At 38.3% G+C, this 15,392-nt stretch overlaps 1 protein-coding gene across 4 annotated transcripts in view; it reads right to left on the bottom strand.

The window, feature by feature from the left end:
* The window catches only part of LRP6 (LDL receptor related protein 6), a 178,528-nt gene that overhangs the window by 92,194 nt on the left and 70,942 nt on the right, over nt 1-15,392 (bottom strand). For 2 of the 4 annotated variants that reach the window (XM_005207028.5, XM_005207029.5), the window contains exons 3-4: nt 14,718-14,825; nt 5,581-5,778 (exon numbers count right to left, since the gene is read on the bottom strand). In XM_005207028.5, the coding sequence (XP_005207085.1) occupies nt 5,581-5,778; nt 14,718-14,825 (306 nt within the window). The remainder of the gene's footprint in view (nt 1-5,580; nt 5,779-14,717; nt 14,826-15,392) is intronic. The other 2 variants (XM_002687783.7, XM_003586111.6) reach the window with 1 other exon arrangement.

Genomic DNA, 15,392 nt, shown 5'->3' with positions numbered 1-15,392 from the left:
CCATGAAATTAAAAGATGCTTGCTCCTTGAAAGCAAAGTTATGACCAACCTAGATAGCATATTCAAAGCAGAGACTTCCTTTGCCAACGAAGGTCCGTCTAGTCAAGGCTATGGTTTTTCCAGCAGTCACGTATGGATGTGAGAGTTGGACTATAAAGAAAGCTGAGCACCAAAGAATTGATGCTTTTGAACTGTGGTGTTGGAGAAGACTCTTCAGAGTCCCATGGACAGCAAGGAGATCCAACCAGTCAATCCTAAAGGAAATATTCATTAGAAGGACTGACGCTGAAGCTGAAGCTCCAACACTTAGGCCACCTGATGAAAAGAACTGACTCATTTGTAAAGACCCTGACGCTGGTAAAGATTGAAGGCAGGAGGAGAAGGAGACAACAGAGGATGAAATGTTTGGATTGCATCATAGACTCGACAGACATGAATTTGAGTAGGCTCCAGGAGTTGGTGATGGACAGGGAAGCCTGGCATGCTGCAGTCCATGGTGTCGCAGAGTTGGACACAACTGAGCGACTAAACTGAACTGACTGAACTGAGCGTCTTTCACTTGATCTGTTCTATAATCATATTTTTCTGGGGAGTTTTCTACCTAAGGACATTATTCTGTTTTTCATTCTTTTTTTTTCCCCCCGGCTTTACCAGGTATAATCAACAAACAAATCTGAATGATAAACTGTATACAGTGATGATACACATATGCAAGAATACTCATCCAGCTATTTACAGTATCTCATACACTGACTGGGGTTTCCTTTTTCGGGTTTTTTTTAAATGGGAACATCTATTTCCTCCAACTCCTTGACAGCCAGTTTTCTTGTTTCTATGAGTTTGTGACATTTTTTTAAGATTCCACATATATGTGACACACCCAATATTTGTCTTCCTTTATCTGGCTCATTTCACTGATCATTAGGGCCTCAGAGTCCATGCATGTAACCACAAACAGCAGGATGTCCTTCCTTCTCGTGGCTGAACAATATTCTACTGAATGTGTATATACCACATCTTCTTTATCCATTCATCCACTGACAGACATTTTGATTGTTTCATGTATTGGATACTGTGAATAATGCCACTATGAACGTGGAAGTGCAGATATCGCCTCAAGATTGTTTTCATTTCCTCTGGATAAGAATTCCAGAAGTGGGATTACTAGATCATATGGAGTAATATTTTTAATTTTTTGAGGAGGCACCATACTGTTTGCTTGAGGTTTCAAACACATGCTCACAAAATCATAACCAACACCAATGTGAAGGAGCTTGTCTCCTGTTTCTTCTCAAAAAAAATTTATAGTTTCAGGTCTTATACTGACATCTTTAATTCATTTTTAGTTGATTTTGTGTGTGGTATAAGACAGGGATCTAGTTTCATCCTTTCGGGCGTGGATATCCAGTTTTCTCACACTATTTGCTGAAGATACTACAGAAACTGTAATGAAGACATTAGTTTCCCCACTGAACATTCTTGGCTCCTCCGTCATAAACTGACTGACCAAATACGCATGGGTTTGTTTCTGGGCTCTCTATTCCATTCCACTGATCTAGTGTCTGTCTTTACGCCAATACCATACCACTTTGAGTAATACAGTTTGCAAATATAGTTTGAAGTCAGAAAGTGTAATGCCTCCAGCTTTATTCTTTCTCAAGATTCCTTTGGCAATTTGCGGGTTTTTTGCAATTCCACACAAATTTTAGAATTGTTTGTTCTACTTCTGTGAAAAGTGCACTGGAACTCTGATTTGTGCACTGGACTGCACTACATTTGTAGATGGATTTCCACAGTATGGATGTTTTAACAAATTAATTTTTCTAATCTGTGAGCATGAAATATCTTTCAATTTATTTGTGTCTTCTTCAATATCTTTCATCAGTATCATAGTTCTCAGTGTATAGGTCTTTTACTTCTTTGGTTAAACTTATTAGGCATTTTTTTTGTATGATACAATAAATAAGATTGTTTCCTTAATTTCTCTGACAGTTTGTTATTAACATACAGAAATACAGGTGATTTTTGTATATTGATTTTGTATCCAGCAATCTAACTGAATCTGTTTATTGATTCAAACAGTTCTGTGGTGGCGTTTCCAGGATTTCCTATGTATAACACGAGACCATCTGCAAATAGTTTTACTTCTTCCTTTTTACTGAGATGCATTTTCCTTCTTTTCCTTGCCTAACTACTCTGGTTAGAACCTCTAGCACCATGCTGATTAAAAATGGCAAGAGTAAACATCCTTATCTTGCTCTGACCTTAGATGAAAAACTTTCAGTTTTCCACTTTTGAATATATTATTAGTTGTTTGTCATACATAGCTTTCACTGTTGAGGTATGTTCCCTCTATACCCACTCTTGAGAATTAATCATGAATGGATGTTGAATTTTATCATATGCTTTTTCTGCACCTATTGAGATGATCACACGATTCTCATCCTTCATTTTGTTAATGTGCTGAATCACATTAATTTGCATATACTGAACAATCCTTGTATCCACTTGATTGTGGAGTATGATCCTTTTAATGTGCTGCTGAATTCAGTTTGCTAGTTCTGAGTTGAGAACTTCTGCAGCTATATTCATTAAGAATATTGGCCTGTAATTTTCTTTTCTTGTAGGTTTCTTGTTTGGTTTTGGTATCAAGATAATGCTAACCACATAAAATGAGTTTTTAAGAATTCCCTCCTCTTCTATTTTTCAGGAGACTTTAAGAAAGATTGGTACTAATTCTTTCTCAAATGTCTGGTAGAATTTGCCAGTGAAGTCTTCTGGTCCTCTACTTTTGTTTTGGGGAGGTTTTTAACTACTAATTTAATCTCCTTATAAATAATTGGTTTGTTCAAATTTTCTATTTCTTCATGATTCAGTCATGATCCCTTTCTTCTAAGCTGTTCAATTTGATGGCATATATTGTTGACAGATTTTCTATTTCTTCATGATTCAGTCATGATCTCTTTCTTCTAAGCTGTTCAATTTGATGGTATATATTGTTGACAGTAGTCTCTTATGATCCTTTGTATTTACAGTTGTAATGTCTCCTCTTTCTGATTTTATTTCAGTCTCCTCTCTTTCTTATTAAGTCGAACTAAAGGTTTGTATAGTTTCTCTTCAAAAAAACCAACTCTTGCTTTTTCACTGATCTTTCCTACTGTATTTTTAATTTCTATTTCATTTATTTCCACTCTGATTTGTTATTCCCTTCTTTGTGGCAGCTGTGGGCTTAGTTTCTCCTTCTTTATCTATCTCTTTGAGGTTTAACATTAGGTTGTTTATTTGAGACTTTTCTTGTTTCAAATGTAAGCATTTATCACTATGAACTTACCTCTTAGAAACCCTGTAAGTTTTGGTATGTTGTATTTCTATTTTCATTGGTCTCCAGATATTTTTTATTTTCCTTTGACAGCCTCCTTCAACCACAGGTTTTTCAGGAGAATCTTGTTTAATCCTCCATGTAATTTTGAATTTTCCAATTTTCTTTTGTTTTTAATTAAGGTATAATTGACATACAACATTAGTTTCAGGTTTACAACATAATAATTTGATACTTCTATATAATGCATAATGATTGCAACAAGTCTAGTTAACAACCACTGCATACCCTAACTTGAAAAGATACATGCATCCCTATGTTCGCTCAACATAATTCACAAAAGGAAATGAAAAGGAAACAACCCAAGTGGGATGTTGGGATGGTGGGATGGTGGGATGGATAAAGAAGATATGCTATATATGTACAACAAAATATTAGTCAGCCATACAAAAGAATGAAATATTACTAGTTTTGACAATATGAATAGACTTTGAGGGCACCATGCTAAGCGAAATAAGACAGAGAAAGAGGAATACTGTATGATCTCACTTATATGTTGAATCTAAACAACAAACAAATGAACTAAAAACCAAGCCCACAGATAGAACAGATTGATGGTTGCCACAGGCAAGGTATGGAGGCTAGTGAAATGGCTAAGAGGCATCAAAAAGATACAAACTTCCAGGTATTTAAAAAAAAAAAAGTTAAGTCCTGAGAATGTAATCCACAGCACTGCAACTGTAGTTAATAATACTATCTTACATATTTCAAAGTTCAGTTCAGATCAGTCGCTCAGTCATGTCTGACTCTTTGTGACCCCATGAACCACAGCACGCCAGGCCTCCCTGTCCATCACCAACTCCCAGAGACCATCCAAACCCATTTCCATTGAGTCAGTGATGTCATCCAACCGTCTCATCCTCTGTCGCCCCCTTCTCCTCCTGCCCTCAATCTTTCCCAGCATCAGTCTTTTCCAATGAGTTAGCTCTTCGCATCAGGTGGCCAAAGTACTGGAGTTTCAGCTTCAACATCAGTCCTTCCAATGAATACCCAGGACCGATCTCCTTAGGATGGACTGGCTGGATCTCCTTGCAGTCCAAACGACTCTCAAGAGTCTTCTCCAACACCACAGTTCAAAAGCATCAATTCTTTGGTACTCAGCTTTCTTTATAGTCCAACTCTCACATCCATACATGACCACTGGAAAAACCATAGCCTTGTAACATTTCAAAGTTACTAAAACAGTAAATCTTAAAGGTTCTCATCACAAGAAAAAAATAAAAATAGTGCAACTATATATGGCAACAGATGTTTTCACTTTGACAAATTCCTTCAATTATCTAAGGCTTTCTGTTTCTGCTGGGGTCTTAAAATGAGACCACTAGAAATCCAAATAATCTTCCAAACACAAGGACATCAAGTGTCTTTAAAAATATTAACACAACAACCCTGTAAATCAACTACTTTTGAATAAAAAACTTAACTAAATAAAAACAATCTGAACATGATCTGAGTGGGAATTCCATGTTTATATATTATGTCTCTGTCTTCTGTGGATACCAGGATACAGCAAATATGCAGCAGGTCTTCTCCTGATCTACAGGTCAGCAAACCAGAGTCCACTGGCTCAAAAATGTTTTATGGAACAAAACCATGCCCATTCCCTTAAGTATTCTATATAGCTTCTTTCACACCACAACAGCAGAGGTAAATAGGTGCAACAGAGATATGGCCCACAAAGCGTATAATGACTTGGCTCTTCACAGGAAAAATTGGCCAACCCTGTCCTGGTTTAGAGGTTTATCAAATAAGCTTCCACAAATAGCACCTGGTGGGCTCTGTGGGCAATTGTGAAGGATGAGCTCTTTGTCGTACTAGGAGTCCAGCACATTACAGAATGTTTAGTATCCCTGGCCCGCCAGGGAACTAAAATGCTAGCAGTACTCCCAGTCTCTGTGTCAACCAAAATTCCCCACACATTTCCAAACACTCTGTAAGAGAGTGGAAGTACTATCCCTGATTGAGAACCACTGAAGAACTAAATTAGCTCAGAGTAAAGGAGGAGAAAATACAGTCCATAAATTCTAAATGCCACCAAGACAGACGAGAAATGTCATTACCTTTATAGAAAGCAAACTAAAAATCTATTCTTCTTCCCCTTTGACACTTAAGCCAAAAATATGTTAACAACTTCTTGATAAAATTAGGCTTTATAATTTGATTATCATGGGGCTGACTTTAAAAATATAAGGCAATCTTACCGATTTGTTCCATCCAGATTTGATCGGTGAATGAAATTAAGTTTTGCATCTGCCCAATAAAGCTTCCGTTCCTCATAATCCAAAGTCAGTCCATTTGGCCAGTAAATTTCAGTGTTTATTATGACGAAACGATCAGAACCATCCATTCCAGCACGTTCTATCTTTGGTACTTCTCCCCAGTCTGTCCAGTACATGAACCTAAAAAAAATATGAAAAATAAACCCATGACATAAGCAGGTTAACTACCAAGTATCTTACAATCATCACTACTGGATAAAGAAAGCTCTCTAAGAAACACTAAAACTGAAATTCCTAGAAATTGTTATTGAAATTTTAATCATCTATCTTTTTGCTTCCATGATGGTAATAACTGATTCAAGTCCAGCATCATCCACAACAAGAAAACCATGTGATCAAAGCTTTTAGGGAAAAAGGGTATTTACACTGTCTCAGTGTATCTCCCCATAAATTAACAATAATGTTAAGAGAAAATAAACTTGGTGGACAACACCTTACTCACATCATCTATCATCAATTAAGGAAAACACTGGCAATATGTTGGGAAAAAATGTACCATTTTTTATGTTAAGTTCTCTTACACAGTATTTCTGTCCAAAAATGCATAAGTTGAACAAAATTATAAAGGAAACAGACTACCAAATTAAAGAACATTCTAGAAAACAACTGCCTTTGAACATTTCAATGTTAATAAAGTCAAATAAAGGCAGATAAATTAATCTGGGTAAAAGGAGAACAAAGAGACATAGTAACTACTGCATACAGTGTATCAAACTGGTAGATAGGTTGGGGAAATGGCTGCTGCTGCAAAGTCCCTTCAGTCGGGTCCGACTCTGTGCGACCCCAGAGACGGCAGCCCACCAGACTCCTCAGTCCCTGGGATTCTCCAGGCAAGAACACTGGAGTAGGTTGTCACTGCCTTCTCTGGGCAAACTGTTACAAAGATATTATTGGGCAACTTGGCAAAATCTGATGGTATGTCAAATTCTATAATAGAAATCTATTAATGTTAATTTACTAGGTATGATCATTTTATTGTGGTTTGGGTAAAGAGAATTTCATTGTGAGAATGCAAGACTTCCCAGTTTCCAAACAGTCTTATATGCAAGATAACCTTACTAAATACTTCTCTAAAAAAGACTGCTTAAGGTGATTATTATAACACAGTATTACACAATATTAGAGCTTTAAATACAGAACCCTAATATATGACAACAGTAGCAAAACGGAGAAGGAAAAACAAAGATTAGTACTGAAGCAAAGTTTCTGTATTTTACTGGAATTAAATTAGCATTAATCTGAAGTCCATTGTGATTAAAAATGATATTATAATCTCTTAACAAATACTAAGAAAATATCTAAAGAATTATAGCTAAAAATTTAACCAAGAAATTAAAATTATACCCTAGAAAACATCTGCTTAATGGAGGCAGTTAAGTTGAAGCAAAATAACAAAAAAGCAAGACATAAGGAAAACTTAAATTGAAGAAAGTAGGAAAAACCACTAGACCATTCAGGTATGATCTAAATCAAATCCCTTACGATTATACAGTGAAAGAAAGTGAAGCTGCTCAGTTGTGTCTGGCTCTTCACAACCCCATGGACTGTAGCCTACCAGGCTCCTCCGTCCATTGGATTTTCCAGGCAAGAGTACAGGAGTGGGGTGCCATTGCCTTCTCCAAAAATTCTCCTAGCCAGGCTTCAACATTACGTGAACTGTGAACTTCCAGGTGTTCAAGAAAAGGTGGTTTTAGAAAAGGCAGAGGTACCAGAGATCAAATTGCCAACTGCTGGGGTCCAACCCGGCTGATCCAGGGTATTCGAAGCGAGGACGGCGTCAGCGAGGGTCAGGATACAATAGCTTCAATCAGATATTAATTAAAGATATAAAGAGTAAGAGAATAAGGATAGCTCAGTAGGAAAATTCAGTGGAGAAAAGAGGCTGAGTAGCTTGGTTTACGCGGGAGACCAATAAAACTTCAAGACAAGAAGCTTGCAACACTTATGTAGGCCACAGGCGTCCTTCCGTTCTCCCAAAGGAGAGGAGACACTGAGGCCTCCCCGGTCGGATCTTAGAAGCCCAGGCATAATTAGTAAGCATGGTGGGTTCCGCGATCCAGATGGAGATTCAACCAGAGTGAGAGAGAGAGCGCGACATGGGGAGACCAGTATTTCGAGAAACTGATCCCAATTCTTTATTTTCCAGAGTCTGTTTTTATACACTGAGACGTTATACAAAAGTCACGTGGGGACAGCAGTCCTGACTTTTATTAACGTCAGGTGCTTCACACAAATGTATACAGAGGTCTTAGGGGTGTTAGATCATCTTCTGGCCAGGGGGGCCTGCTGACAATTTACGACCCTCTCCTTGTGACAGTGGTCAGAACACTTTTTTCTCCAAGGGTGATTATTCTTAAAACAGACGCCACCCAAATAAAGTTACATTCCTATAGGGTGAGGGTGTAGTGGGTTTTAGTTAAGGAAAGAATTTACTTAGCCTAAGGTCTAACGTGATTAATATCAAAGGTTAATAGTTACTTCTTCTACATATTCATTAATGTGTGTAAGGGCAGGGGATATGAAGACTTAGCAACAAACACTGGCTCAACAAATGAAAAATCCTTCACCAATACAATTTCTAATCAGCCCATTATACTTATACTAATAGTTTTCTAACTTTTCTAAGGAACCTGTTTTTAGAAGGTTTAAAGCATCTCATGCCTCTCACGGTTGGGAGGCTGTGAGCAATCACATGTGGCCGGACAAGCCTGTCAGGCAGGCTAGAGAACCTTCAGAGGAGTTTGTAGGTTAAAACACTCTTATCACGCCCAGGAATTATTATTAACTAGAGCTCTAAGTTAACTCCTTTTCCGAAAGAGGTGGTGGGGGACAGCTCCCCGTAAAGTCAGAGGTGTAGGTGAGAGCACAAAGTAGTAAAGTAGGCAGGCTCTGGTTAATGGGGGTAGATGCTCGAGGATTTCCAGGGGGACTCCTGAGGCTCGATCCCGCCTTTGCGTATGTCGAGCCTCCTTCCTCATGACCTTTGCCATGGGCGGAGTACCTCACTCTGGCCTCCAACAGCCAACATCCATTGGATTATCAAAAAAGCAAGAGTTCAAAAAAAACATCTACTTCTATACTTCACTGACTAAGCCAAAGTCTTCAACTGTGTGGATCATTACAAACTGTGGAAAATTCTTCAAGAGATGGGAATACCACACCACCTGACCCGTCTCTTGAGAAATTTGTATGCAGGTTAGGAAGCAACAGTTAGAACTGGACATGGAACAACAGACTGGTTCCAAATAGGAAAAGGAGTAGTCAAGGCTGTATATTGTCACTCTGCTTATTTAACTTATATGCAGAGTACATCATGGGAAACACTGGGCTGGAAGAAGCACAAGCTGGAATCAAGATTGCCAGGAGAAATATCAATAACCTCAGATATGCAGATGATACCACCCTTACGGCAGAAAGAAAAGAAGAACTAAAGAGCCTCTTGGTGAAAGTGAAAGTGGAGAGTGAAAAAGTTGGCTTAAAGCTCAACATTCAGAAAACTAAGATCATGGCATCTGGTCCCATTACTTCATGGCAAATAGATGGAGAAATAGTGGAAACAATGACAGACTTTATTTTTTGGGGCTCCAAAATCACTGCAGATGGTGACTACAGCCATGAAATTAAAAGATGCTTACTCCTTGGAAGGAAAGTTATGACCAACTTAGACAGCATACTAAAAAGCAGAGACATTACTTTGTCAACAAAGGTCCATCTAGTAGCAACGGCACCCCACTCCAGGACTCTTGCCTGGAAAATCCCACGGACAGAGGAGCCTAGTAGGCTCCAGTCCATGGGGTCGCTAAGGGTTGGGCACGACTGAGCGACTTCACTTTCACTTTTCACCTTCATGCACTGGAGAAGGAAATGGCAACCCACTCCAGTATTCTTGCCTGGAGAATCCCAGGACGGAGGAGCCTGGTGGGCTGCCGTCTATGCGGTCGCACAGAGTCGGACACGACTGAAGCGACTTAGCAGCAGCAGCAGCAGTCAAGGCTATGGTTTTTCCCGTAGTCATGTATGGATATGAGAGTTGGACTATAAAGAAAGCTGAGTGCCGAAGAATTGATGCTTTTGAACTGTGGTGTTGGAGAAGACTCTTTAGAGTCCCTGGACTGCAAGGAGATCCAACCAGTCCATCCTAAAGGAGATCAGTCCTGGGTGTTCATTGGAAGGTCTGATGTTGAAGCTGAAACTCCAATACTTTGGCCACCTGATGGGCAGAACTGAGTCATTGGAAAAGACCGTAATGTTGGGAAAGACTGAAGGCGGGAGGAGAAGGGGACGAAAGAGGATGAGATGGTTGGATGGCATCACCTACTCAATGGACATGAATATGAGTAAACTCTGGGAGTTGGTGATGGACAGGGAAGCCTGGTGTGCTGCAGTCCATGGGGTCACAAAGAGTCAGACGTGACTGAACTGAAGGAAAACAAAATGACAGACATAAGAACATTCAAGTAAATAACAACAATAAAATATAAATGGATTAAAGATTCCATTCAAAAAAATAATCATAGAGGGTAAAGCCAACAGGTATTTGGGAAGAAAAAACTGACAGGACTTGGCTTGAGGAGTGACGAAGAGCAAGAACTAAAGATGATTTCTAGGTCTCTTGTCAAAAAAGGGATGCCTTAAAAGAGGTAAATATTAATAAACATTAATATAAATACACAGCTATTAAAGTAAAAGATGTTCAGCCATATACCACCAAGCAGTATGATGTCATATTTGAGATATCACCATAACAGGAACTGTTCTTTTGAACTCTTCAATTATAAATCATATAATTTATAACTACAAGTACTTTAAGTGTGGAAAAGTTGGATTATAAAAGATAGTGTAGCGATGATGTAAAGCAGAGATTCCAGAGCTAGGGTGCTCAGGCCCGCCACTCCCAGACACATGATTTTGAGCAAGTTATTTCACCTTTCTGTCCCTCATATTCCTCATAACACAAGGATTAAAAACAGATGCATGTCAAATGGTTTCTGTCAGAATATAGCAGTTAATACATGCAAAGCACTTAGAAGCTCTATCTATGCTCTAGCTATTGTTTTTTACATCATAAATCTCTTGTTCATGGTTTCACTTTTAGAATGAACGGCAAAGTTATTAACACAATCTTTATACTATCTGGCTCCTACCCATCTCTTCAGCTTCAATTAACACCACTCTTCTCTTCATCACCTTGGGCTTCCCAGGTGATGCCATGGTAAAGAATACACCTGTCAATGCATGAGATGAAGGAGATGTGGGTTTGATCCCTGGGTTGGAAAGATTCCCTGGAGTAGGAAATGGCAACCCACTCCAGTATTCTTGCCTGGAAAATTCTATTGACAGACGAGCATGGTGGGCTATAGTCCATGAGGCTGCAGAGAGTCAGACACAACTGCACATGCACACGCACACACACACCCACACACACCTTTATTTATTATATGCCAGGTACCATACTCCCTGGCAGTACAGCGCTTTCCCTTTACCTGTTATCTTCTCTTTCAGAGTTCAACTTAAATCAAGTTTTCTCTAACAGACCTTCTTTAAATTACAAATTAGGTCATACAGTCCCATATAAGCTCTCAGAGTACTTCACATTCGTAGCATTACAAATACGTCTGATCATTCGCTTAATGTTTATTACCTCTAACTTACACATTTATGTTCTTGGCAATTTCTGGATTAAGAAAAGTTTTTTTTAAGTAAATGAGGAAAAATTTTTCCATTTGCTGATTTGGTAAAGTATTCCTTTTGCAGAGGCATACAAATACCTCTTTGATAGAACTCTTGTCTACAACAGCCAGCAGAAAAGAAAACAATAGGTTCGAAGAATAAGCTGGCAGAGAAACTGACTAGAGATTTCCCATGATCACAGACTGAATCTGGTGGCAGTATTTCTTCACGTACTTTGACATGCTAATTTCATGTCTCAGTGCCAACTGTTCAAAGGTCATTCTATCAGTAAATATTTTAGCAATGTTCTAGCTAACAGCTCACCTCTGGTTTATATCTCATAAAATCAAACATAAGAAAGCTAGAATGCAATTATCCTAAGAATTCAGATCTCTCACCATAAGAGTTTTAAAAAGAAAGCAACCAGTCAATGACAAAATACTAAATCAACCCATGTATTATTTGTTCTTTTATTACTATACAATCCAGGTCCAAAGTTTCCCTATCCTAAATGTTTTTTCCTTCTTTAAACTGAAATATAACTGACACATAACATCATGTGAGTTTAAGATGTACAATATGTTGGTTTGATACTTATATACTGAAATATGACTACCATAGCATTAGCTGACACACTTACCACTTCACATCATTACTTTCTTTTCTTCAGTGGGAACAATTAAGATCTCGTTGTTTATAATCTAGTATTGTTGACTATAATCACTACATTGTGCATTCGATCTCAAGGACTTATTTATCTACTAGCTCTAGGTTTGTACCCTTAAACAACATATTCCCAGTTCCTCCAGCTCCCAGCTTCTGATAACCACCAGTCTACACTGTTTTTGTAAGTTTGGCTCTTTTGGATTCCACATGTAAGTGATGCTATATAATATTTGTTTTTCTCTGACCGACTTATCTCACTTAGCATAATCCCCTCGAGGTCCACCTATGTTTCCACACATGGCAGATTATTTTTTCTCAATGGCTAATATTCCATTGTGCATATATACGGCAACTCCTTTATCCATTCATCTATTGAAGAACATGTAGGCTGTTTCTGTATCTTAGCTATTGTGAATAACTAACAATGAATATAGGAGTACATACATCTCTTCAATTCCTGTTTTCATTTCCTTTGGATATACAGCTGAGCTGTGAACAACAGAAATTGAAACTGCACAGGTCCACATACAAATTTTCTTTTCAACAATAAAATACTACAGTACCACACAATCCAGTCAATCTTAAGAGAAATCAATCATGAATACTTATTGGAAGGATCATCTGATGAGAACAGACAACTCACTGGAAAAGTCCCAGATGCTGAGAAAGATTGAGGGCAGAAGGAGAGGAGGGTGTCAGAGGATGAGATGGCTGGATGGCACCACCAATGCAATGGACATGAACTTGGGCAAATTTTGGGACCTGGTGACGGACAGGGAGGCCTAGCGGGCTGCAGTCCATGGGGTCACAAAGCATCAGACACAAATGGGTGACTGAACAGCAACAACAGTTGACAATCACACAACCCATGGCAGGTTAAATCCACAAATGTAGAATCTCAGATACAGAGCAATCATGTATATACAAAAGGAAGACTATAAGTTACAAGTGGATTTTCAACTGCACAGAGGGTCAGCACTCCTAAACCACGCTGTTCAAACTCAAGTATAGGACCTCCCTGGTGGTACAGTGGTAAGAATCCACCTGCCAACGCAGAAGTCAAGGGTTCGATCCTGGTCCAGGAAGATTCCACATGCCATGGACCAACCAAGCCCGTGTGCCACCAACTGCTGAAGCCCAAGCACCCTACAGTCTATACGCTGCAGCTACTGAGCTACTGAGCATGTGCACCTAGGGCCCATACTCCACAATAAAAGAAGCCACAGCAATGAGAACCCCGAACACCAAGGGGAAGAACAGCCCCCACTTGCCACAACTAGAGAAAGCCTGCATGCAGCAACAAACACCCAACACAATCAAGATAAATTAAAAATAATAATAAGCTCAACTGTATATCCAGAAGTGGAATTGCTGAACCATAAGGCAGTTACATTTTTAATTTTTTAAAGACTTTCATATTGGTTTCCATAAGAACTAAACCAATTTACATGCCTAACAACAGTGTACAAGAATTCCCTTATCTCTACATCTTCAGCATCACTTACCTCTTGTCTTCTTGATAATAAACATTCTAACAGGTGAGAGGTGATATCTCATTGAGGTTTTGCCTTGCATTTCCCTAATGATTATCAATATGGAGCACCTTTTCATGTAGCTACTGGCCATTTACGTTTATTTTCTTTTGAAAAATATCTATTTAGTTCCTCTGCCCATTTTTTTAAAATGGATTGGTTTAAGTTGTGTAAGTTCTTACTATATTTTGGATACTAACCGTTATCTAATATATTACTTACAAATATTTTCTCCCACTCTGTAGGGCTTGGCAGGGGGACTATTTCCTTTGCTGTGCAGAAACGCTCCAGTTGCTTGTGCTGATCTAATTTTTTTCACTTTTACCTGTGAGTTTTTTCACTGTTCTGGATCTTGATAAACAGTAGGAAAAAGAGGCAGGTGGGAAGTAAACTGAATATCTATGTTTATCTTTTCCCAATCAGCTAGTATCCCCATAAATTAAGTGCTTGGCTAAGAAGAAGTCTTATGTATATGCACAACAACATAAAAATGGCAAAATCATATAGAAGATTTCTTCCAAAAAAATCGAAATTTAAACTCTATCTGTACCAAAATACACAATTTCTCAAACTTTCTTTAGTTCATCATTGTATATACCATGTAACAACTCAGAAGCAGATTTACCATAAATGAAGCATAAGCAAACTTCAGGATCCTTCACGTAGGTTCACTCCAGTACCTTGCCTTTAATTCTGCTCAGGAAGTCAATGCTTTGCACGATTCCACCATAGATGAATTTCAGTTAAATAACATCACCCTACATACACGCAACATGGTCAAATTTCAGTTATGGTAACCACAAATTTCACTACCAGCTCCACAAATCACCGTGTAAATGACAGATGTGTTTCATGATCCATCATCAATCACACTCCTCTTTCAAAGTCTATGACTGGTCTCCACTCAACTGTTATTCAGCTCACACACAGACAGCAGAGTATATGCCCATGCTGCCTCTTTGCGCTGATAAAAGCTATGTGACATTCTATGAAAATATATTATCAAAAGAAAATTGGCCAAGAAAGATGAAAGTGCAGCAAAGAAATGAAAAGTGGTAAGTATAGATGAAATCTGAACTGAATATAAATAGAGTTATAGAAGAAACAGTTGACTATGGGTTGTTGACACCACTGTCATTCAAAATTCTAGATAGATACGCAGCCGGGAGAATTTAGTCAAAGCCAGCTTACCAACATAAATGAGCAAAGTGGTTGTGCCCAAAAGGATAAACACATCCCAGAGTGATGCCACCAAAAATAACTTCACACTGAAGGAACTCTCTCAGATAATTCACAACACTGAAAACACAAAATTAAATATTAATTATTAATATTAAATATTTTGAAGGCTTGCTCCAAACACAGAGAGGAATATTATAATTCACTAGGGCACAGAAAAGATGCTTGCTCTGTATAGTAAGTTATACAGTGAGAAGAGAGCAGCATTCTCTGCTCAAACTATTTTTAATGATACTTCTAATATTTTATAGATGTAATATAAGTAAATACATACTAGTTTTACTGTTTTTCTACTTCTCTATACATTTACATCAGACAGTAATAATATTTAATATTTTGATGAAAAATTTTAAAGTCACAAAAGAATTGTAATTTATATACTAATTAGTAAGATTGCTTTATGTAGTTTCGGCTTTGCATGGAGTTCCCCCCTTTTTGTTTTGTTTTGTTGTGTTTTAATTACTTATTTTGGTCTTCCCTGCTATGTAGGCTTTTCTCTAGTTGTGGTGCACCGGCCTCTCATTGTTGTGGTTTCTCTTGTTACAGAACACAGGATCTAGGGAACGAGAGCTTTAGTATCCACAGCACAAAGGCTCAGTAATTGTGGTTCCCGGGCTCTAGAGCACA

The sequence above is a fragment of the Bos taurus genome, chromosome 5 (assembly GCF_002263795.3).
Source record: "Bos taurus isolate L1 Dominette 01449 registration number 42190680 breed Hereford chromosome 5, ARS-UCD2.0, whole genome shotgun sequence".
NCBI classification, from domain to species: domain Eukaryota; kingdom Metazoa; phylum Chordata; class Mammalia; order Artiodactyla; family Bovidae; genus Bos; species Bos taurus.
The sequence above is the reverse complement of the archived record's forward strand: the minus strand, read 5'-3'. Positions and strand labels throughout refer to the sequence as shown.